We start from the raw sequence: 24,825 nt of genomic DNA, 5'->3' as shown, positions 1-24,825 counted from the left end.
TCTGTCTGTCTGTGTCTGTATGTATGTGTCTGTCTGTCTGTCTTTCTGTCTGTCTGTGTCTGTATGTATGTGTCTGTCTGTCTGTCTGTGTCTGTCTGTGTCTGTATGTATGTGTCTGTCTGTCTGTCTGTCTGTATGTCTGTGTCTGTCTGTATGTCTGTGTCTGTCTGCCCTGTCTGTCTATCCATCATCCATCCATTCACCCATCCATCCATCCTTCCTGGAACCATCCAAGTAGCTGCAATAAAACATAATAGAACTGCAGCCATTTGAAAGGCTTTGGATATCTTTTCTTTTCTTTTCTTTTCTTTTCTCCAACTGCTAACTCAGGTAACATTCTGCATTTTTTTTACCACTTTATAATGACGTGAGGGGTTAACATCTCTGGCCAACACAGACAACAAAGTAAACCTGGACAACATATGCTGAACTCATAAATCTGCAGTCATAAATCCTCTTGGTTGAGATCACAGGGTTAAGCCCTGTCAGCAATCACTTCTCTCTCCAGGAAATCATCAGTTAAAGCCAGTACATGGGGACATTTTCATGATAACGCACACGGATCTATTATTAATTACATTAGACCTGACAGGATCATTTTAAACAAAGCTTTCATAACATCTACAAAAGCATCATATATCTCCAACCCACTTTCTCAAAAATACCTTTATGAAATGTTTTACGTTCCACCAGCTGTCCTTTGGGCTACAGAAAAACATCATTCATATTTTCTTCATATATTCAATTACCAATAATTTCAAAATATGTGCATAACAAACAAAAACAGATTTTTTTTCAGTTTCTACAGTAGATTTTTTTTCCAATGAAAAACATGCTGATCAAAAAACCCACAACTGCAACATTTGCTTGTGGCTATAAGTTTGTATTTCCAAAATGTTAAACAGTGGATACAGACTGAATCAGTATGTCAACCTTAAAACCAGATCTATTCCAGCAGTGAAGAAAGGCAAAGAACTGGAAACAAACAAACACCCTCCTTCACACACAGGCCCTGTATCTACTTTTTTCATTTGTAATTTCATAAAATTATAATCCCTTGTTTAGGCTGGAAACCCATATATTTGCTAATCCACTTCATATTCTTCAGGGGATGTAATCCATACTAACAAACTTTCTCCCTGAATTTTCCTGCCAGCTGACGCACTGCAACAAGAATTCTGTCAGACAGAAGCACTATTCTTCCTATGTAGTATATTCACCATATTAAAAAATACTGCCGCTTCTGTAGTTTTATACGTTTTTTAATATACTCTCCTTTTCTGCTTTGCAGTTGGCCCATTGCAGCTACCGTAGTGAAGTACATTTCCTTTGTGCCCAGCTGTCAATTAGGTTGCCAGTTCGCTTGTTATTTTAACCATATATCTAATCAAGAGTGCATTCAAGTAGTGTGAGGCGTTGTGGGGATCCTTAAGGTCCTCCTAAGTGTTGGATTTAATATAGTCTGTAAATTACTTTTAATATTTATAGTATTTCCTGCTAAGGCTGAATGGTCTTATGAATGTCCTACAAGGTCTTTTCAGCTTCTCCACTTGCCCAGCCAGACCTCTTTTTTGTCCTCCTGTAAGCAAAACCACTGATTCGCTTTTCTGATTCTCTCTTGTGGCTTGGTTTCTTAGCTTCTTTTGTTCCGTAGTTTTCTTTTAGTTATATATTATTGTAAACCTGTCGTTTCATCAGTTCTGGAGTTCCCTGTCCAGTTTGGGAACTGAGTCGTCTACTGGAATTTTTTTAAATTGTGGTTCCACTTGTGCGGTCGGGGCAGTGTGCGGCTGTGCGGGATAGGAGTCTGTACACATGACCAGGAGGTTGTCGGTTCAAATCCCATAGCTGGGAGAGTGATGTCACCCTTGTGCTCTTGAGTAAGACCCTTAGCAGTAATTACTTTGAACAAAGGCATGTGCTAAATAACCATAACCAGTCCAGCCTTATACCAGTTAAGGGAGCAAAGAGTACCTACCCCGACAGGTCTGGCCGTCCTCCTGGAGCTCATGGCCAGCAGGACACCTGCAGTAGAAGCTGCCAATGGTATTGCAGCACTCAGCCTCACAGCCCCCGTTCGACTCCTCGCATTCATTCATGTCTGTAGGGGAAGCGGAGATCCAGCCTTTAAATGTCATTTTGCACACTTTTATTCACTAGGGACAATGAACAAGTTGTTTTCTCTCCCTGAATTAGCCAAAACACTAAATTTCCGGCCCACAAACAGCTCCTTCTCCAAACGCAGTGGTGCCCAGGGCTTGCCGTTCTGTTGAAGAAATTATTGTATTAGTATTTAACACTAGGAATTTTTTTATATGTCAGGATAGACGACTAACTGAAACGTGAGGAAACTACCATTACTGTTTAGGTCTATGTGCTGTTGATGTCAACTCTTTGGCAGCAAACTAAAATTTACGGAGACCACGGACGAAATAAACCCGACAGCTATGTGGAGTGTGAGATTACGGTACCCAAAAGCGAGCAAATCTGTGTGAAGCCTGAAGGAGAAAAAAACTTTAGTAAGAATATGGGGGATAGCTGGTTTCAGCTGGTTTTCTGGGAATCCATAGGACATGGCTGCCTCTACAGTCACTAACCCTCACCCCAATTCCACTGCCAGCTCTTCTGCAGAAGAATACAGTTTTAGAACTTAGTCCTATAAATCAAAGATGCTAATAATATACGAGAACAGCAGAGGATAGTATAAAATCATTAATCCAATTAAAGATATTCAAAACCCTGAAAAGGGCATTAAGAACAGCTTTACCTTAAATGTTTGATGAAGGAGTGGAATTGGAGAAGGTATGTAAATCATTCTGATTAGAGCATAACACTGTAAAAGTCACATATAATGTCAGATGAAATTTTAAACTGGTGTCAATTAGAGAAAATTATAGACTTTGTATGAAAAGTCAAATTCTCTGAAGGTCTTTTATATGGTTGGAAAAGAAACCTTTACTGCTTTGGCACAATACGTTTTTCTAAATCTATAAGTCTATAAGTTTCAGACCTCGGTTTATTTTCAGGGATACAGTCGAGTTTCCTTGTGACAGCACTACACCAGTCTGCATGCCTAAGTATGACTCAGCAAAGGCTCCATTGTTTGCATCAACCAGGAGAATAATTATACTTAAGTTGTATGATGTCCAGTCTATTATTAAGCTACCAGTAGGTAGAGGTAGCTGGTTGTTATTGACAGGCTTTCTGAACTGGGGGGGTGGGGGGGCATCTGGAGACAGTTAATACTGCCCTCTTTTCCTCAAAGGATTTCGGTAGGACTTTCTGTTAGCAGAACAGCAGGATAGAAGAGGGCGATATCAGGATTATGACTGGCGAGTTGGTATCTGCATGATACCTTAGCAGAGGAGATGGCATTTAGGAAGGAGGAGCTCCATGCTCTCCGTCTTTCACTTCTCAACACTTTCTCCCAGCACAATACACCTTATCGTGCTTTGCACATACCACCAGAAACTTGTCCTGAACATGTCCAGTATCTGGTTTGCCACATAACAAAAAAAGCATGTAGAATCTTCAGTGGATGAATGAAACAGGAGATATTCCATACACACAAACTATTGGAGGTCATTATTTGAGATCAGTAACCTATGTCTCAGTATCCATGAAACAATCTGCTCTCTACCTTCTGTTCCAGTCTCTGTAATGGCTGTCATGATATTCTTGAGTTTCTAGATGCAGCTGAGGTTTGCCTGGATACATACAAGCACAAACAAACCGTCCACCTCCACTCCGGTCTGCTATCTCAAACCAACATGCACCATATTTGGCAGCAAAAAAAATCTAGAGTTTATCACTGGGCAGATTGAAACCATGTGAGGCACATTTTAAAGGGGGGGAGGGAGGGATTGGTATTCACACATTTTCCAAGACACATAAATATCTATCGGTAACAGGTTTATTTTTTATTTCACTAATTCTTATTTCTAATGTGTTGATGCTAATCATACTTTGTGGAGATGACTGAAGTCAAGAACACCTCTTTGTCCTGGTCTTGCAAATAAGACCATGAAACTTATGGGTTTCCATGGAGTTCTACAATGAAGTAGGATGGCACTTCAGGTATGGTCGTATAGGGCACTACAGAGAGACGAGGGCACTTCTTTAGAATGGTCATATAGGGCACTTCAGAGAGATAAGGGCACTTCTTTAGAATGGTCATATAGGGCACTTCAGAGAGATAAGGGCACTTCTTTAGAATGGTCGTATAAGGCACTACAGAGAGACGAGGGCACTTCTTTAGAATGGTCGTATAGGGCACTACAGAGAGACGAGGGCACTTCTTTAGAATGGTCATATAGGGCACTTCAGAGAGATAAGGGCACTTCTTTAGAATGGTCGTATAAGGCACTACAGAGAGACAAGGGCACTTCTTTAGAATGGTCGTATAGGGCACTACAGAGAGAAAAGGGCACTTCTTTAGAATGGTCGTATAGGGCACTACAGAGAGACGAGGGCACTTCTTTAGAATGGTCGTATAAGGCACTACAGAGAGACGAGGGCACTTCTTTAGAATGGTCGTATAGGGCACTACAGAGAGACGAGGGCACTTCTATAGAATGGTCGTATAGGGCACTACAGAGAGACGAGGGCACTTCTTTAGAATGGTCGTATAGGGCACTACAGAGAGACGAGGGCACTTCTATAGAATGGTCGTATAGGGCACTACAGAGAGACAAGGGCACTTCTTTAGAATGGTCGTATAGGGCACTACAGAGAGACGAGGGCACTTCTTTAGAATGGTCGTGTAGGGTACTTCTTTAGAATGGTTGTGTAGGGCACTACAGAGAGACAAGGGCACTTCTTTAAAATGGTCGTGTAAGGCACTACAGAGGTCTTATGGAGCTATTTGCATACCTGACTGTTGGACTGACACATTCCACATGCTGCCGGTACCTGAAGAACCCTCCACAAGCTGACCCCGTAGAGCCAGGATGGAAATGGGAAGATGGGCAGCCCAGACACACTGCCTAATGGCCACTCTGCTAGTCAGAACACGAAATCCCTCCTCTTTATTCAAAATGCATATACAAGCTGTCAGAGCCAATTGGGCCCCTCTTCGGTTTGCACGCCACATGCGCCTCTTTCTCTGGACAGCAGAGAGACCCCTGCTGCCAGATGCTACATGGAGATCCCAGTATGTGTTGCTGTGTAGCTGCCAGTAGTGCAATAGTGTCACAGTGTCATTACTGGCCATAAACAAGCAGCAACAGCCGTAAACAAAGGGGAACGACCATGAACACATATGGATGGTGCTTTTTCACCTCATTACCAAGAGTGTTTCTGGACAGACAAGCCATTTTAATTCCAGAGTGATCAGCTTAGTCATTTGGCCTGGCATTTAAACTGTTACGCCCATCCCCTCCCCCCCTCCCAATGGGTTGGCACCCTGTCCCGGGTTGTTCCCTGCTGTGTGTCTATCATTTCTGGAATAGGCTCCAGACCCCGCAACTCTGCATTAGACAAATGGGTATGGATGGATGGATGGATGAATCCTCAGCCCCACCCAGACAAAAAAAAAAACAGAAGACATGGAATGCTGTGCAGTATGAGAGGCCACACGAACCGTTTTTTAAAATTATATGTGTAATTCTGTCCATAGCATTGAGGACAGGCAACTACTGCACAGATAAGTAAACAAGTTAAGTTTATGATATTGGCATATAAAAGTCGATGCCAAGACTACAATAAAAAGCTCTGGGCGAAGGTTGCTTACTTGGCAGATGTCTAGTTTGATCTGAAGCTCTCTGTGAGTTTTAATGTCTTCCATCACACCCTCTTCAGCCAGCAAACCAATGTCTCTTGGAAATCCATCCATCACTTGAGAGGTCTCACTTCAGATGTTTCTTGTGTGGGGTTCCCTGGTTGTGTAATGAGCTGGAGAACCACATCCGGTCACCAGACACCCTATCCAACTTCACGGAACACTCCAAGAGCCATCTGTTCCAGAAATACCTCTACTGACCTACACCCTCTATGTTCCTTGAATTCTCTCAGTGTTGCACTTTCTGTTGACTTGAATAATAGTCTTATTAAGTTCTTGCTTTGTCTGGAAGATGCTGTGTAGCTCTTGCCTCTATACTACTTACATCTGTACCTGGGTATTCATTGACAGCCCTATGTTTGTAACGTGATATTTGCCTCACTCTGCAAAAGCATCTTCTGAATAAATTCCTGCAATGAAATGTAACTCTGAAGTGCTCTTATATACATGTGAGTGTGACTATCCACAGGCATCTCCTCTATCATCACACCTGACTTGGATCTGCCTCCAGTCACAGTTGACCAAAACGAACGGATGCACCAAGTTTATCTGGCATGACCCTATGGCTAAAAGACATAGACTTATCAGATCAGGTACCAAGACGGTTTCTGCTGTTATACAAAATTTACACTAACCTGAAAATCTGTCAAACTGTTTGGATATTAGATAGTGTTGGAGTCAAGACCGCCTAAACCGAGACCAAGACATTGCCGAGACCGGAGGGTATCAAGACCAAGACACTGCCGAGACTTGAGGGTACCAAGACCAAGACCAAGTCCAAGATCAAGACCAAGACACACTAAGGCGAGACCAAGACCAAGACTGGTCGAGACCAAGACCAAGACCAAGACCTAAAACAGACTAGGGCTAGAATCGACATCACATTACCCAGATCAACTGTAGAGAAAAAAGGCATTGCTGTAAAGTGTCATTACTCGTTAAATCAAATTCATGTTATCTTTTCAATTATATTGTCCGTATGTCCATATGTCTCTCATTTAAAATCTCCCAGATTTGTCATAGTTACGAGACCTGATAGAAAATAATATTCTCAGCAATCCTCTCCTATAACCATTTTATCAGACCTCGTCAAGGGAAAGAGATGGGATATACCAGAAAGATGTTCATATTAAGTCTCTTATACCAGGGAGAGAGGCCTCGGGTAAGCTATGAATACAGCTATGTAATGATCCTTTGCTTTGAATTGAAGAGAATGAGCCTCCAGCTTGACTTGCACCTCCAAGACCGTGCTTTCTAATCAATGTAAAATACCTAATTTATTTGAATTATAACTATGCTATAGACTTCGTGGACATTTTTGGACATTTTTTTGCTGATGTATGATACGATGTGTATGATGTGTGTGGACTGTGAAGCACTGGCAGTGTCCGTGGAGAAAATGTATAAAATGTAACGTTTTTGAAATGGATGCATCTGACTGGTTGCATTTGAATTGAGGCGCGTAATAAATAATGATACTGTTCTGTGAGGATGTGCAGTTTTCTCTTTTTTTCCCCATCCCATCGAGACCGCTGTGTCCGAGACCAAGACAAGACCGAGACCAAATAGAGTCGAGACCAAGACAAGGCCGAGACCAAATAGAGTCGAGACCAAGACAAGACCGAGACCACAAAAAAATTGGTCTCGAGACCGGTCTCGAGAACTACAACACTAATATTAGACATATTGACAGTGTATGTTTTATGAAAGATACTTGGATGTTTTAAAAGCATTCCAGCAGCTAATTAATTTACCATCATAAAGTAACTATGGCCACATTCCTTGTGTAACATAGACCTCCTACATCCTTCTATAATTGCCATAAAGTCATCATACACACAACACATTGCAACAGGTCAAACATGGAGTAAGAATCCATTTTAGCCCTTAAACGGTAACTAAGCTCCAAATTTAATTTGGCCATGGATTCCCAGAGGATTGGCTTGAATGATTTCATATTAAAACGACATACTTAAGAGGAAGGTATGTTGCTAAATTCATTGTGGACAATTTCTAATCAAGCTATCATAAAATATTATCCAGTTCCTTAAAGAACCCAGCTTGTCCCAATATACTGCAAGGAAACAATTCCAGACCTGCATAATTGATCTACAGTATTTATTTTCATAAGCATGAACTTCAGTCAGTTGCTTTGGGTCTTTTTCCAACATAAGCTGCTTTGATTTATGCAATATAGGCTGTGCAATGACTAAAACCAATAACAGGAGAGTGATTGATTTTTTTAAACTACATCTGGAATATATGGTGCTTTGTGATTGATGTTGGTACTGTTCATTGATACGCTTCAGATAGGTCCAGGACCATTTTAAAAGAAATCCCAAAACACATGTACATTTAAAAAAAACATGGGATAAATATTTTATATATACAGTGTGGCCACTCAAGTATATAGTGTTAGTAGGTTATGTATATTTTACATTGTGGGGACCAAATGTCCCCAAAATGTGATAAAAACCTGTTATTTTGAAAAAATAATAAATAATAAATAAATAAATAAACTATACACACACACACACAATGCATTTCAGACAGTATGATGATCACTATTGCAGAAGAGCTAGTTTTCAGTTAGACCTCTAGAGGGAAGTGTACTCCACTTTTACAAGCACATCTCTAATTGTGTCACGTAATACCATGTTCACAACTCTACCAAACTGGACAACACAAAAGCTGCTGGCAAGTAACAGTTTCAGTAGCCAGGTAAACAAATACCAAGGTTTCCACACAGAATCTCAGAGGTAAACCTTTCACGCCAGATGCATGGTGCTTCGATGGGAAAAACAGTTCTGCCACAATCTGTGTTTAGGGCCAGTTTCTGACGCAGGTGTTAATTTGTGCCTCCAGGTTATTCACAGTTACAGGAACCTGGGATCGTTCTCTCGGTGTCATGATGGGTGATGTTCACAGACTCCTCAATCCTGGCCTGAACAGCCCCAGAAAAATATCCAATTTGGCTGCACAAATACAGTACTATAAACAACGCTCAGCTGGGTCTGGTTAAAAAAAAAAAACATACAGACTGCTCTGTCCTGCCGGTCTGCGTACACCTGACCAGATTCTTAATTCTCATAGGCCAAAGAAACTCCACCTTTAAGTCATCAATCTGAGCTGTCCCACAACAGCTGGGGGGGCCTCAGACCTGGTATGCACCGTGTTAAACCTGTGCTTCTTTAAACGGCTGTGTCTGCTTGGACCCTCCACCCCCCTTTGTTTAATGGGGTCCCAACTAACAGGGAACATTCCCAAGAACTATAGCCAACGTTACTGTATGTGAAGGTCTTCTCAAAGTTGGCGGAAAATGTTCTTAGTGTAACGTTACTGGAACATTATTTTAACAAAGGTTCTGTTAATGGTAGCATGATAACATTATTACCTGAACATTCTTTTAATGTAACTAATGTTGAAAAATATTTTTATAATAAAAAAAACATTTGTAGTAGTAGTTGTAGTACCAGGATAACATTCTGGGAACATCAGGAAAATTGGACACTTTGAAGGTTTCCATTCTTCAATCGTAACACTCAGTAAAAATTTATATAACGAAAAATTGTCAGCTGGGGTCTCGGAGTTAAAACATGGACTAAACTAACGCCTGCTTATAATCAAGACATTATTAATATTGTATATTTATAAATAAAATGTTTTACTAGTCTTGTAATATTTTACTGGCACCTCGAAAAACTTCCAGATCTGACACAGGAAACAGCCGCACTTATCGCATGACTTTTCCAGATTTGCTTATGAAAATATTCATCATTCATCATTCCCACCCACTGAGGCTTTTCTGAGTTTTTGTTGTGTGGTTCCCTTCATACATTGCGAAAATATACACTAAGAATTCTCAGGACAAAAGACATGCAAATTGACTAAAACAGCGCAGATTTCCTTCCTGTTTAGATAGCAAACACAGCTAAAATGGCCCAGGATTAAAACACGTTTCTTTAATGAAATTCTGCCGGCCCATGGGTCAGATTGGTCCAAGGGCATAAGGGGGTTGGTAGCTCCTCGCCCCTTGAAGGTCAAAGACCTTTCACTGAATTTATTTATTTTTTTTTTTGTTTGGGGGGGGAGGGGTTGAGGAAACAGGGACAGTCAAGTCAGCCTAGTGACCATGGCCACTCTACGGTCCATCTGACCTCTAACCCTGCAGATGTGGCATCAGTCAGCCTAAATGTTCTGGTCGCACTGTTCCCTTTGGACCCCACAGGCACTCGCACCAAGTGTTTGGTGCTGGCTTACTGGTCCATTAATGGTCAGACACCCATCTCCATCAAGCTCCTTAAGACCTACGTCTCATCTCACCCCATTCGTCAGCAAACCAATACTTCTTGGAGCTCCCTCCACCGTGCGAGAGGTGTCTCTCCAGACAGTTCTCTTGTGTGGTTCCCCGATGCTTAAATGAGTTGTTGAACCACATCTGATCATCAGATTCCCTCTCTATCTTCAAGAAACACCTCAAGACTTGTGTGTTCCAGAAATACCTCTGTTAACCTGATACCACTCCACGTTACCGGAATGTTCTTAATGTTGCCTCTTCCAACTTGCCTCACTTGAGTGTCACTTTGAACAGAAGCGTCTGTTAACCCAGCAGGAACACACCTGAACACCACAGGAGGAAGTGTGGTTTGGGTAAAAACGGTCTGGATTCAGGATCTCCTCCATGCAGACAGCTAACTCAGGAAATACAATTCTTTTCTGACCAAGGACCAAAAAACCAGAGATAAGTGTTTGGATTGTCCAGGGCCAGCGGCTGCCAGCAGACCGAAACTGAGCATTTTTTGACCCGAACGTGTTCTCCCATGGAGCCAAGCAGTCGGCCCTGTCAGACAGGCACCGCGTAGCCCCCATCCCTCGTGTTTCCCCGGGCCGCACGCCTGCTGTGATACCCCTCATCTCACTCCTATCCAAATATTTATGGAGTATGTGGTCCTGGCTGGCTGCCAAGGCCGCTGGACAGAGGGTGCATTTGGAAGTGTTCCGTGGAGGTTCTCCTCAACCCGCTAGCTGACGATCTGCTCTCACGGAATCTTTACAGGCACAGAGCAGGGAGAGGTTCCTGGAGCCAGTGGGACTCTTCATGCTTTGATAGTTATTAGCTTACAAGTCTCATAATCACCATGATACCTATTTATCTAAAACAGCTAGTGATTCCTTTGGGCTACTCATACCATTGTTACCTTTTTGGTCATCCTTTGCTTTCTTCCTAAGTGACTCGCACGCATTTTCAAGCTTGAAAATATTAAATACCTGCACCAAAGGTACAACAGCCTGGCCCACCCTGCAAGCCACTAATACTTAGGATCAGTCTCTGCTGTAGTTTTATTTTTTTGCTAGCATTTACTTGGACCAAACAGTCAGGTCTACCATGCAAACCATAAGACACCTTCCTCCACTGGTTTGACGAAAGAATGATGAAGGTGGAGCTGAAATGCGTAACAGGACAGCTGATTAACACCTGGGACCCAAAATGTTCAGTCATGAGATTGTTGTGAAGAACCAAGATACTGCAGCGCTGCCAGACAGCTGCCTGTACCTCAGGGCTGCTCTGGATTTTCTCGGGGGCAACAACGAGACCATTAGCTTCCTCATCAGGGGACACCCAGTCAGAGGCAGATGCTCTTGCTCAGTGTATTATGAGGTCTGGAGCACTAGAAGCCCTGCAGCAATTGTCTTCCTGCAGCACATTTCTCCATCATCAAAGCCATGAGCAAACATGTCATTAGATGGCTGGGGGGGGGGGTCATGTTAATATGGATGTCTAGCTTCCACTTTGACAGAACAGCAAGCAGGAAGTCATGCTATTTATGCAGCCTTCCACGACGGTGATTCACCACTGTGACCCTGCTCACTTCTGAGCGTAATTTAAAGAGTGAGACTTAGCAAGCAAATGGAACAAACTCCGTAAAGGCAGCAAACCGTCGTCATTCTCTGAACAGGGTAGAAAAGACTATGAAAATCTTCTCACCCTAAATACTGATACAATCCAAATATGTTTTTTTAATTGTATTTCTGCAGTAATAAGGGTGGCACTGTCTTGCAGTGGGATGGGTTTGCAGTAATAAGGGTGGCACTGTATTGCAGTGTGATGGGTTTGCAGTAATAAGGGTGGCACTGTATTGCAGTGTGATGGGTTTGCAGTAATAAGGGTGGCACTGTCTTGCAGTGGGATGGGTTTGCAGTAATAAGGGTGGAACTGTATTGCAGTGTGATGGGTTTGCAGTAATAAGGGTGGCACTGTCTTGCAGTGGGATGGGTTTGCAGTAATAAGGGTGGAACTGTATTGCAGTGTGATGGGTTTGCAGTAATAAGGGTGGCACTGTCTTGCAGTGGGATGGGTTTGCAGTAATAAGGGTGGAACTGTATTGCAGTGTGATGGGTTTGCAGTAATAAGGGTGGCACTGTCTTGCAGTGGGATGGGTTTGCAGTAAAAAGGGTGGAACTGTATTGCAGTGTGATGGGTTTGCAGTAATAAGGGTGGCACTGTCTTACAGTGGGATGGGTTTCCTCCAGGTCCACAGATACACTGTTAGGATAACTGGCATTTATAAATTGCCCTTAGGTATGTCTTGTAATGGATTCATCCAGGGTGGACCCCTGTCTTGCCCCCTGTCTTACCTGTTTATATGGGTAAATGCACAGAAAATGTAATATATAAATGCAGAAATGGTGCCAAAACCACAAGAAGCGCTGAAAGCTGGTGAATGAAGTAGAAATCACCAACTTCTGTCACTCCTTTTAAATCCCCCAAGAGGATATTTGAATAGAAATTCCAATCTCAGGTGTGAGCATCTGCTACTATGAAGGTGTAGGGTAACAAGTGCATCATTGCTGAAAAACTAAACTCAAGAAGGCTTTAGAAACTCTATTCTAATTCCTAGCTACTCCTACAGAAAGACAACTCTGTAATTAAAACCTACCAACTTACACTTAGTGGCATCTACACTGGGCCTTTACTGTGACTATCTGCCTTGTAGTTTTGTTTAGTATGAGTTATGTCAACCATGCCTGTAGGTAAATGAAACACTTGAGTTTTGACGTCAAATGGCCCATTTTCTGTCCAGCTCAGACTATTCGTTGTTATTTTTTTCCACAGTGAGCTGACCGTTATCCCCAAATGGCTCATACTTCAGGTGATAATCAGTGTTTAAGGAATTCAGCTGTGATTCGTCCTCTTTTGAAACTAACCAAAACTCTGAGAATGACAATCTCGTCTTGCCTCGCCACCTCAGCTGAAGAACGAGAAAGATTCCTGGGTCACTGGCCGACCTGAGTCCTTTACAAAACAACAGAAGTTTGGCGCCTGTCGGAGGAATTCTCACGTGAAAGTGCTTGGATATGATATGCCCGGATTCTCAAAATATCTGTCTTTCAAAACAGCTGGCTTCTGTTTTTCTGGAATTTTCTGTCCCAAGGCACGTGTTGACAAGAAACAGCAGACAAACTTGTATAACTGATCCCTTTCTTGTTAATGGCTCTTTGCTTTTCTCAAACCCTCTTTCTTGTCCGCCTACAAGTTCCACCTGCCTCTTTGCTGAGGTCTGACATCTGACTGGGGTATGTATTGTGTGCAGAGATTTACTTTGGATCGCCTGTAATGAAACAGACCCTCACTTTGGAAGTTCTGGGACATCCTCAATATCTTAAGCTTCTTTGTTCTGTTGTTCTAGTTAAAATTGAGAAATGTAACCCCTGATCTCCTGGACGATCCATCTCCTGACAGCCTGCCACACTGTTCCAGTTCGGCACCAATGGAAGGTGGGGACCAGGGAAGACATACAGTCTTCAAGGCACATGTACAATTTACCATCTTCCTTAGGACGTTTTCTCAAAAGTAACTTCTACAAAACAGACACGCCTGTTTTAAGGAACAAAATTATAGACCTTTTTGCTATCGGTTGTTAAGGAGTTTTGCTGTGTTGTGGCATTAGATCAATGCAATTAACGAATAAGAGCCCAATCCCCGTGAAGGTCTCTATTCTCCATTACAGTGGGCTGATTGTGCCATGTCACGTCCACCAGGCTGCCCCCCTCCCCACCCCAAGTTCTCAAGGACTATTCAGGGAACCTACCAGGAAGTGGGGATGCCTGTCAAAAAGAATGAGTTCTTCAAAAATACAGAAGAAGCTCTATAGTACAGAAATGCAGCCTGTTACAAATTATAGTCATATGCATGATTTTAAATAGACTAAGTTTGCTCATCCATCTTCTGACTGCTAACCCCGGTCAGAGTCTTGGGGGGCCTGGAGCCTTTCCCAGGGAGCAGGGGGCACTGGCTGGGGTACATTACATCCTGGACAGGATGCCTGTCTACTGCAAAGCACATACTCCATAGGCAGTGGCCAAACTTGCATGGCTTTAGGCTGCGAGAGGAATCCCACACAATACACTGGGAGCCTGCAAACACTCATACAGAATGGGATTCAAACCCCAATTCTGGAGGTGTGAGGCGCTAAGTTTGTTTCATTCATTATTTCTTTCTTTCTGAAGGTCCTGAGATGTGACTACACATCACCTGCAGCCAAACATGAGACATGCAGATGCTAGCGAGTCTGCGTGTCTCACGGCTGCAACGTGTTGAAACAGGGTCTCCGTCTGACCCTTTTCGTGCATCTCGGCACCATGTTGTCTGCCCGGGCTTGATTTTCTGACCTTTGACCCTGGAGGGTGAGGCCTGTGGAAAGGTAGGCAGACCAAAGCCAAATGCCAGAGTAATGTTGGACTTGCCTTCTTCCTCCTCTTCCCATTCATTTACAGACGCAAGCTTGGCTGTATTACCTATGGGCTGAAGAGCAGCCATTTTCAAAGACACTCAGTTATCAACTAGGACCAGACTTCACCCTTGGCTCTGGTCTCCTATTGGCTGTTACCAGCAAATACCAGCACATACCAAATGCAGCGTTAACGCTGATAACACACATTTATCTCGTGTTTGTTACTAGAAGAAATTCCCCTGGTCATATTCCTTGGACCAAACTTTTCATTTAAAATATAGACCCTCTTGACAATCCCCTCTTCTGAGCTATACAGCTGGAGCACATCTCATTGACTGAGAACGATACAACTTTCCTTAAAGGAATGGCTAAAATAAACATTTAAAGAGGGATCTATACAAAAAGAACATTCCCCCATCGAGTATAACACCCGTTGGTGTATATATAAACCAACACTCCTTAGAGTTTTAAACCAAAAATAACACTACTGCGTGCATACATATAAATGTATGTGTATATATATAAAGTTTTTCAAAATAAAAGTAACATTGGTGTGTATATGTAAAAAACTTTAACAAATTAGTGGTGTGACATTGGTGAGTAAATATGTAAAAACAATGTAACAAAGCAATAATAATAAATGTCATATATTACACTCCTAAGTGTTTAAAATAAACAATTACCATAAACTGTTACATATTTTAATAAACATAAAGACTGTGTTTTTAAATAAAAGTGATTCCATCGAGTTTATGCCGTTATTAATTTTCCCGATAAGAAAAGGGACATTTCGGGCATTTATGACAACACAGGCTGGAACTGCAGCTGCCAACCTGCTTATCCGGTGCGCTGGGAATGCTGGCCCGAGACCGGCCCCCTACCCACGTATCGCGTGCCCCTCACTGTGTGCTCAGCGCCGTCTGACCCCAGGGCATTCATGGATGACCTTTCCTCCTTACGTGATGTCTCACAGGGTCATGTGCCTGGTATGATTTCTCAATTAGGAGAGATTTTAGAGCCCCCCGGGGGGGCATGGACCGTGCACGAACGACTAAAATCTCATTAAGTGACCTTCCCTTCCCACAGCAGTCAGGACAAGCTATGGGCTTTAGTGTTGAAGAGAATAATTATCCAAAGGCTTCTCGTAAAAGTTTTGTTCATCCAGAACCTGTGAACAATTTGATTGAATGACACTTAGCTCAACCTAAATATTATTTAACAGCATCATAGACAGACCATAACAGCACCTGGTGTTATTTAAAAAGCCAGAAGACAACAGTGGGGATGAAAAAACAGCCAAACATGGTAATAAAAATCAGCAATAGGAAGGTGAGTTAAAAGGGAAGGTGAGTTGAGCTTCTGTTCAGCCCCGTTAGGGCAGCCGGTGAGAGGTCAGGTCTGCTGGGTCAGGTCTGCTGGGTCACTACATCTGTGCTACAAGTCTAGGCTGTAGGTCTCTAGCTTACACTCATTCCATGCCCAACCCCCACACCCCCCAGGGCAGATTGGGGGGGGGGGGTCAACACACATGCTTTCTGGCTGTGTGGGAAGACTGGAGAACTCAAGAGTAACATAAACCATGAAGCTCAATATGAAAATGGCTGGGATTGATGGAGAGCAGTGGGACGATTTACCTCTGCAGTTCCCTCTCCTCGGGCTGCAGTTACATTCTTTAGAAGAAAAATGGGATGGATGCCTTTAAGAAATGCGTTTTAAAAATGATGGAACCGACTGGGGCAGCCTAAGGCATCCACAGAAGAGCCACATCCCAGGCTGCTTGCAGGCCAGTCAGCGGCCTCTCTGAGTACAGACGCACACACACACACACACACACACACACACAGATACACACACAGATATACACACACACACACACACACACACACACACAGACAACCTTAACCCCTATCCATTCCTAACTTTAACTATAAGTAACCAAGTAACCAACCAAAATACAAGACTCTTGGCATTTTAGTTTTCTGATTGCAGTCATGGATATTTATATAATTGAGGCTATCCTTATGGGGACCGAAAAAATGTCCCCACAAGGTAAAAAGTTACACGTCTTTTCACATTATGGGGAAATCTGGTTCCCACAATATAATGATTACAAAAATGCATGCACACAAAACACACACACACACAGACGCAAGTCATGCTGCATCTATACTGGAAGCATCAAGACATCCCCTCAGCAGAGCATTAGGAATCAGAGGAAGACGCAAACGATGCGACACAGGCGGAGTCCATCCATCGTTTAATTACACCAAAGCAGAGCTGGTTACAAACGCATGTGCCTGAGAGTGGGTGGAAGCCATGTTCAGTTCTGGACCGTCTGAGGAATCACACCTGCCGTCTCCTCTAAGTCACTCGGAGGTGATATAACGTCCGAGGGAAGATAACGTGTGTGTACAGGGAGTACAGCAGAGGGCCCAGGACACAAGCTTGTGCTTGTGCTCATGTGGATGGTGACCTGCTCTCATCATCGGGTTTCTGTCTGAGAGAAAGTCCCGAACCCAGCCACAGGGGCCTGTCTGTGGGGGACTATTGTGCAGAAAGCTGAGCTATAATCAATGAACAGCATTCGCATATAGTTCCCCTTGGAGCTGTCAAGATGGGTGAGGGTGGCGTGCAGGACAAGCAAGATGGAGTCATCACTAGATCTGTTTTGCTGGTAGGCAAACTGGAGTGGGTCTATTGTGCTGAGGATGGAGAAGCAGACAAAATCTCCGTTCCAGCTTTCCCAGGATCCCCTATCAGCTGTCCATCTTCAAAGAATCTCAATGAATATGTAAATTACGGGGTAAGATGTTTCTCCTACCATGACCACAGGGAGCAGCCTCACGTCATGCTAGGGTGGGAACAGAGTGCTGGTGACTACTAAGGTCCTCAGCGGCCATTCCGTCTCCATGACACCAGGCCACCGGGTCTCAGACTCGGCATTGCAGGCACAGTTGGCCTCCTCAGCAGCCCCTGAAAGCCTGGAGCCCGGGGTCTTTCTCTTCCACATTCCACATTGACAAAAAGGCATACCAAACTATCCGCAAAGCCTCAGGGTAGAAAATTCAGCCACGATAACCTCCTGCATACTCTGAGTGACCCATCAATCCCCCTCCTACACCTCCATGCTCATACCACATCACCCAGGGGAAGGAGAACCTTCATAATGGGCTCATAAATCAGCACCTGCACTGCCCCCCCAGTAGCCGCCCCATCCCCCTGGCCTTCCCCCAAAGATCTCAAGATGTAGAGACTGAAGTATATATCAGAGACATGACAAGCAACACAGGCCATCAGGAATGAAGGAAACAGCATTTTGTGTCCGACAGGCCACATTGACATTATTTATGATTAGTCATCACTCTTTACATCACGTTGCATTTTCACAGAAGGCTGCATCCTTGTTGCACCTCACACTGCAGTTTCATCAACGAGAGACAGGTTCCCCAGCTTCTACCAACTTGTTTATAAACTTCACACCAGGAACTGAGACCACAGGCCTCATTAAAACGTGCCACCCAGGTTTGTCAGAACAGTCCAGAAGGAGAAAGGGGGACAAACGTTTAGCTAAGACGCGCTACTCGACTCTGCCGTGTCAGGGCGGAATCTACTTGTGCTATGTCTTGTGCGACACAGCACGAGCGTCCTGCTGCTTGATGGCCTGCTTCATTCGAGGAATTTTTAAATTCCAGAGTGAAAGTGGTTTTACGGGTGCGGGGGGTCTGCCTGACTCAAATGTGTTGAATAGATCCTACAAGACCTCCCTCCTCCCCAACCAAATCCCCCACCCATAAGCCGAAGGAGGGGGGTGTACTTCCTGTCATCTGTCATCTTTATGCCCCTTGAAGATTGATAATAAATTTTTATGCAAACAAGGGGCCCTTTCTCCAGCCACCTAAATCCATGACACCTTCAGGTCGACCAGGCTGTAGTGGATCATCAATTCCACAAATCTTTAGTGGTGAATAGGCTCCAGTCTGTGGACATGTTGCTGCGGTGTTTTTATGTGCAAAAACCACATGATGTGTTATCAACTGATATTGCTAACATGGCTAACAATTAACCAGGCTAGAACTGGGGCCCGTTTCATTAAGCAGGATTTCTTGCTTAGCAGGATAACTTTTCGGATTTAGGGTGGTCAGGGCTCAACCTAAGTGAACGAAGATAAAGGCCATTTAACTGGGGTGAATTAAATCTGAAAAGTTATCCAGATAAGCAAAAAATCTTGCTTTTTGAAACGGGTTCCTGGTATTGTTAAATGGCTTTCCGACTTGTGGTACTGGAACCCTTTTAACTTGTGTGACGTCATTCCCAGTTCTGAGTTCTGACCTCCGAGGTAAATGGCACACAGCATTGGAATGCACTGCTGAGGAAACAGGTAATCAGGTGTGAAAGCTGATCAACTGTTATCAAAATATACGCAGTGAGGACCAACCTGACCTGTGTCTAGGGTCAAACCCTCCCTCTGGGGGGGGCGCCAAGCAAGCACCTCTTGGCTTTGATAGGCCCATCTGGCTCGTAAAACAGATGAGAAACACGTTTCTGCTCCTTGGAACTGAGTTAGATGGGACCTCATATGCAGCACTGCTATGCCAACAGGGTCCCAAATCATCCGTGATTTACTGCACATTATGCATACAAATAGGCACAAAGTTCATCATATTCTCCTACGGTTATAAATGCATGTTATCACCTCACCTGCTGTTGTGTCTGCTTCCTTAACTGTGTTTTAGGCTTCATTAGTCCTAGGAATGCCTAAATAACTCCACAATTCCCAAAAGTGTGATGGTTTTGTCCTTATTTTCCCACATGTGCGGCTCACTCTTGGCTAGCATGATAAGTGGGTCTCAGTCGCAGTTTGCTGAGGTTCTGGGGTTAGCTAGCTAGCTTGTTGCTAGAAAATGTTCTCTTACTAGGATGGGGAGTTTGACAAGATGAATGGGGGCTTTTGGCAGTGGCTTTTCGTTTAGTGCCATTGCTGTGCTGCGATTAAGGGCTGAGTGAGAACGAGACCTGATCTCTGCCTGTGATGTCACAGTGTCACCCATTGTGGTATACCTGATCTCTGCCTGTGATGTCACAGTGTCACCCATTGTGGTATACCTGATCTCTGCCTGTGAAGTCACCTGATCTCTGCCTGTGATGTCACAGTGTCACCCATTGTGGTATACCTGATCTCTGCCTGTGTGAAATTCATGAGTGCCAAGTCTTGATCCATACAAACAGACTGAAGAATAATCTCATTGCTGACTTCTCAACATGCAGGGGTGCCATTAAAATAATCAGACTAATAAATGAGCAGTATCATTTAAAAACATCAAGAGTTACCAAAGAAGGTTTTAAATCTGAGTAATAGAAGGAGGCAAGTGAAATGGTGATTAAAGTCACTGGCTGGTATAATTCTTGCAAAAATAGACCCCTTCAGGTAATGGGGAAATTGCTGACACGTCCAGTTCAGACACTAAGATCCACTGCCACACTCACTGGCACAGTTTATGAGAGCAGTTTGTTACAGCTTGATGCCGGATACTAGAACCACCACCAGCTATCAGTGAGTGACGGGAGGCAGCACCAGGGCAGCTGAAGCTCAGAACCCGACAGTCAGTGATGGAGGTCTGTGAGAGTTAATGGGGTGTTAAACCTGCAGGCGAATGACACCCCATCAAGCACATCTGCAAACCCTCTCACTCTCAGTGACTATCAGGTTACAAGTCATGCTGTGGGGGTGGCTTCAAAAGAGCACCAGTTACAAGAGAGAACATTCTGGCAATCCAAAAGTGGACAAAAATGAATCTCTGGACCAGTCCCATGGTGCTGCTTACGAAACCTAGAAGGTCTCTTGCACCTTCACAAGTGAGGAGCTCGAAAGCAGCATCGTCACAATGGGGGAGACCTCATGGATATTACGACGACCAGTGTGATGTCATTTGATATCATGTGCTATCCAGAGTATATCTGCTTAGTGGGCGGCAATATTCCGCATTTCCATGTACCGTTGATACAATATGGATGAAATATGTTACACATAACACTACACCTGGAATGGACTGACATTACATCCTGGGTATTTCCCTGCCTCGTGCCGTGCATCTATTGGACTAGACGTCAGGTGAACAACATCCATACTTTAGATCTGAGGTTATAGAAAAATTATTGGGTAACTTGGATGGATAGAAAGATGGATGAAATGACCATAGTACACACATCCTGGGTCTGAAACTGGTAACCTTGACCAACCTGCTAACTTTTCAAACTCTGAGGTCCAGTTAGGAAGATCAACCACTGGGACAGATCGCAGTCACCCTGCAGGCTGAACTCCGGCAACAGGGCTGAGAAATATGTCAACATGGTCCAGGAAACAGCCCAGAAGGCTGGTGTCTGAGGTTCTTCCTGCAGGTGATACTGTCCTCAACATCTTTGCTTAGAAAAATATTTAATTGACATGGACACAGCTTGTCCCTTGTTATCTGATGTGAACCACATCAGTTGCCAACAAGAAAGTGAAATGAAGACATTCTACTTACATATAATGTTCCCAAACATATCAACAATATTTTTTTTCTGTCACTACCGGGCTTCTGGAAGTGGTGCGCTCGGTTATAAAACATGGCTCCAGAGGGCATCAATGGAGCCCATAACAATGGGCTGAGCCAATCAGAGCGCAGCCAACCATGGCTGCCTACCACTAATACAGCTGCCACGCCATTCATAGAATATTGCTTATCCTGGGGTCTGGAAGCCGAAAGAAGGCTTGAAAAACAGTAGGGGGGCGTGGGCAAGCTCGGGGTGGGGGGGGGAGGGGGGTGATCCCATATTACCAACTGTGCCACCGTTGAAAGAGCGCAGTTTTATGACGGTAGGTTTCCCACGGCTTCCAAGTGAATCATTTACCACCCAGAGCATCTGGTTGATTGCCACAGTCAGGCCACCCTAACCTGCCGCTTTGGACATCAAGAGCCTGGACTTCAAAAACCTCACGAGGCACCATGGCATCAGCTCGAAACACTGACGTAAAGCAGCTTGGATCATGCATGCAAGGCAGCTCGGAACATGCATGTGAAGCAGCTCGGAACATGCGTGTGAAGCACTGATCCTGATATTCAGAAGCTCCCCCCAACAGCATGTGACCCCCTCCCCACACCTCCGGCACAACCCTGGGCTGCCGGTTGTTAAAATGGACTCATGGTGATGATTGTTCTCTGCCTTTATGCCTCCCCATAAAAGGCGTTATTCCCTTTGTCTCCTGTGAGGCTGCCTTCTCACGTGAACCGGAGGAACGTTGATGGCCGATTAGACTCAGTGAAATCAGGGGAAACGACCCAACCAGCCAAAAGAAGCAGATCAAGCAGCAGAGACACCGCAGAGACACCGCAGAGACACCGCAGAGACACCGGTGACACTGGGAACACGTGAATGGGTCATCCTATTTCAGCCAGGATGCACCGTGCTCTCCTGCGATAGTTTTGGCCGGAGTCTCACGCTGCTTCCCTGTGCCCGTTAGCTGGGTCCCTCGAGGCGTCATAGCTGCTGCTCCTGACCTCAGCCGGCCACAGGCGAATCAGCACACTCACGCTTGCTCAAGTGTGTGGACGTTCTCTCATGCCCTGTAAATATGTGTGCACTAGAAACGTGTGCTTGCGCCCAGTTCAGCCCATGAACTTTTGCTCACCCTGTTTCTATCCCACTTGTGACCCAAATTGTCCTTTCGATTCCCACTGCTGGCAGCTAGAGGACAGGCTGCATTTTATTAGAAGATGCTCACTTTCTATCAGTGCTGTGCTGAGATGCCATGACCTTGCGGAAAATCAACGCATCACTCACAGGATATGAAAATTGCATGCAACCACCAGACTGGTCTATAGGAACATCACTGAGACAATTGGCTTAGGTCACCTGACCAAGTATAAATGTATTAAACTAGCTGACATATACAGGTTTTCTTATCATTTAACCCCTCGTTACTTTCAGTTACTTTCAGGCACAAAAACGAAAGTCTGCGCTGTGTACTTGCTCTAACAGTACATGTGATTGCAGGGGTTCCACAGGCGGCCATTGTTACTGAGTTCCGGCACCCTTGAACTTGTAAGAGCACTGGGATCTGTCAGCCGGCCAGGCGCCTGGGGCAGAGGTGCTGTCAGTGACACAGGGGACATGGCGTCTGAGGAATTTCCTGTCGTGTGCAGCTATCGCAAAGAACAGCATCCCTGGTTACGGCGTGCGCCCTAACTAGCCAAGCTTCAGCATTCGCTTTGGATAACATTCCAGGCTTCCGGCATCCTCGACAGGAAGTCGGGATATTTACAAGCGGGAGAAGAAACCAACAAAGCAGGAGGAAGCTGAAGGACAGACAGGGATCATACAAAATGCCAAGCAACTTAGATAACAAACTCAGATTATCGAGTTGCAGGGTGCAAGGTAAACCTGCCTGGACTTCAGCAATATCAGTCTCATTTAGCTACATCACAATGGATGTGAGGTACTCTAAACAAATAGATAAGAGCTCTAGTCAACAGCCAATCAACACCAGCTTATCATCATTTTAAATGATATGATGAAAGACAATGGTGCCAAGTACCTTGTCAATCACATTTACTGACCAACGTGTAATTTATGCGCCATTTTGAATTCATGCTCTGCTTCTCCAGACACCTACAGAACCATGAGAAGACCAGGGGTTCACACAGCCTGGGAGGTGACACCCCGACAGTGGGAGGGCTATGGAGAACTGGTGAAGTATAGGGGGGTTCCTAGAGAGGACCCTCCATTAACAGATACGGGACAAGCAAGGCCGACAACTTACCATACTGACAGCTGGGCCCTTTGAAGCCTGGAGGACAGTCACAGCGGTGGACTGAGTCCTCACGGCACTGCCCACCATTGAAGCACACACCATCGCTGCAGATAGCTGGGGGGGGGGGGGGGAGCAGGAAGGAGATAAAAGGGGTCAAAGTCTGAACCATCACCTATGACAATATAAAACATAATTCAGACACCTGCTTGACAAATCAGCTCTTTTCAACTGTTAGAGCTTCTTTCAGAGAATTTAAAATTGTACAAATTAAATAAATCATCCAATAAATATCAAAATATTCATTTTCAGAGCATAAAGATAATAAGTGCATGACTATCTTGTTAAAAACGGCATATATCAAGGTATATATTAGATGGTAACTTAACATTCGGTACTCATAGTCTACATGTCGAATGCAGCAGAAATGGCCAGGGATACAGATCTGCGTGACTTTGATAAGCGCCAAGTTGTTTTGGTCAGATGATCGGGTCAGAGCATCTCCGAAACATTAAGGCTTGTGGGGAGCTCATGGTCAGCCATGGTGAGCACCTACTGAGCGTGGTCTGAGGAGGGGAAAACCACGATTCATCAACAGGGGTGACCAAGACTTGTCAATGTGGGATGTGAACGAGAGCACAGATGGTAGGTAGTTTTGATGATGGTCGTGGGAGTAAGCAGCCCTGCTGGTTATGGGGCTGCTTAGTTGCAGGCCGGTCAGAGGGCCCATGCTGACCCCTGTCCGCCACCAAAAGCACCTACAATGGACATGGAAGCTTTGGAACTGAACCTTGGTATAATAGAAGAAGGTCACCTGGGCCAATGAATCCCGTTGCATCATGTGGATGGCCAAATATGTGTCAATTCAATTCAATTTAATTCAATTTTATTTATATAACACATTTTCACAATATTACATTGTCTCAAAGCACTTCATATTATGCCTGCCCAATGCCCCTCGAGAGCAGTATTTGTGAGATGCATTGGACCAACAAGTCTAATTCATGGTTACGTTACACCATACACAACAGGGCTCAATGCACTGTGGGTCATGATGCATTACTCCCACAGCTATCATCCAAATTATCTGAGATTTGTTCCATTGGTTTGTGCTGGATGGGATAGCTTTCGTTCACATCATGCATTGGCGAGTCTTGGTCACCAAACACCCACTCTCAGTGGGGAGAGGGGACCACACTGCTAGACAGACAGGACAGGATGGCGAGAGGGGACCACAATTCCAGAAGAACAGGACAGGATGGGGAGAGGGAACCACACTTCCAGAAGAACAGGACAGGATGGCGAGAGGGGACCACACTTCCAGAAGGGCAGGTGCCCACCCCAGTGCCATGTGGTGCCCTGACTGTGTGAAATTCAAAGAGTCCTCCTCAGGGGGGCACCATTGTTCAGCGCTGCTGCAGAATCCGAGCAGACCCAGGCACAAGGAAAGCCGCCACGCGTTCCACGTTACCCACCTGGGTACGCCTGAAGGCTGGGAGGTGCTTTCTCCCTTACATCTCTCCCAG

At 44.5% G+C, this 24,825-nt stretch overlaps 1 protein-coding gene across 1 annotated transcript in view; it reads right to left on the bottom strand.

The window, feature by feature from the left end:
- The window catches only part of megf6b (multiple EGF-like-domains 6b), a 57,161-nt gene that overhangs the window by 22,806 nt on the left and 9,530 nt on the right, over positions 1-24,825 (bottom strand). The window contains exons 4-5 of the mRNA XM_023837431.2: positions 23,312-23,416; positions 1,979-2,101 (exon numbers count right to left, since the gene is read on the bottom strand). Of these exons, the coding sequence (XP_023693199.2) occupies positions 1,979-2,101; positions 23,312-23,416 (228 nt within the window). The remainder of the gene's footprint in view (positions 1-1,978; positions 2,102-23,311; positions 23,417-24,825) is intronic.

Source organism: Paramormyrops kingsleyae, chromosome 8 (genome assembly GCF_048594095.1).
Source record: "Paramormyrops kingsleyae isolate MSU_618 chromosome 8, PKINGS_0.4, whole genome shotgun sequence".
Lineage (NCBI taxonomy): Eukaryota > Metazoa > Chordata > Actinopteri > Osteoglossiformes > Mormyridae > Paramormyrops > Paramormyrops kingsleyae.
Note: the sequence above shows the minus strand (reverse complement) of the source record. Positions and strands in the feature narration are given on the sequence as shown.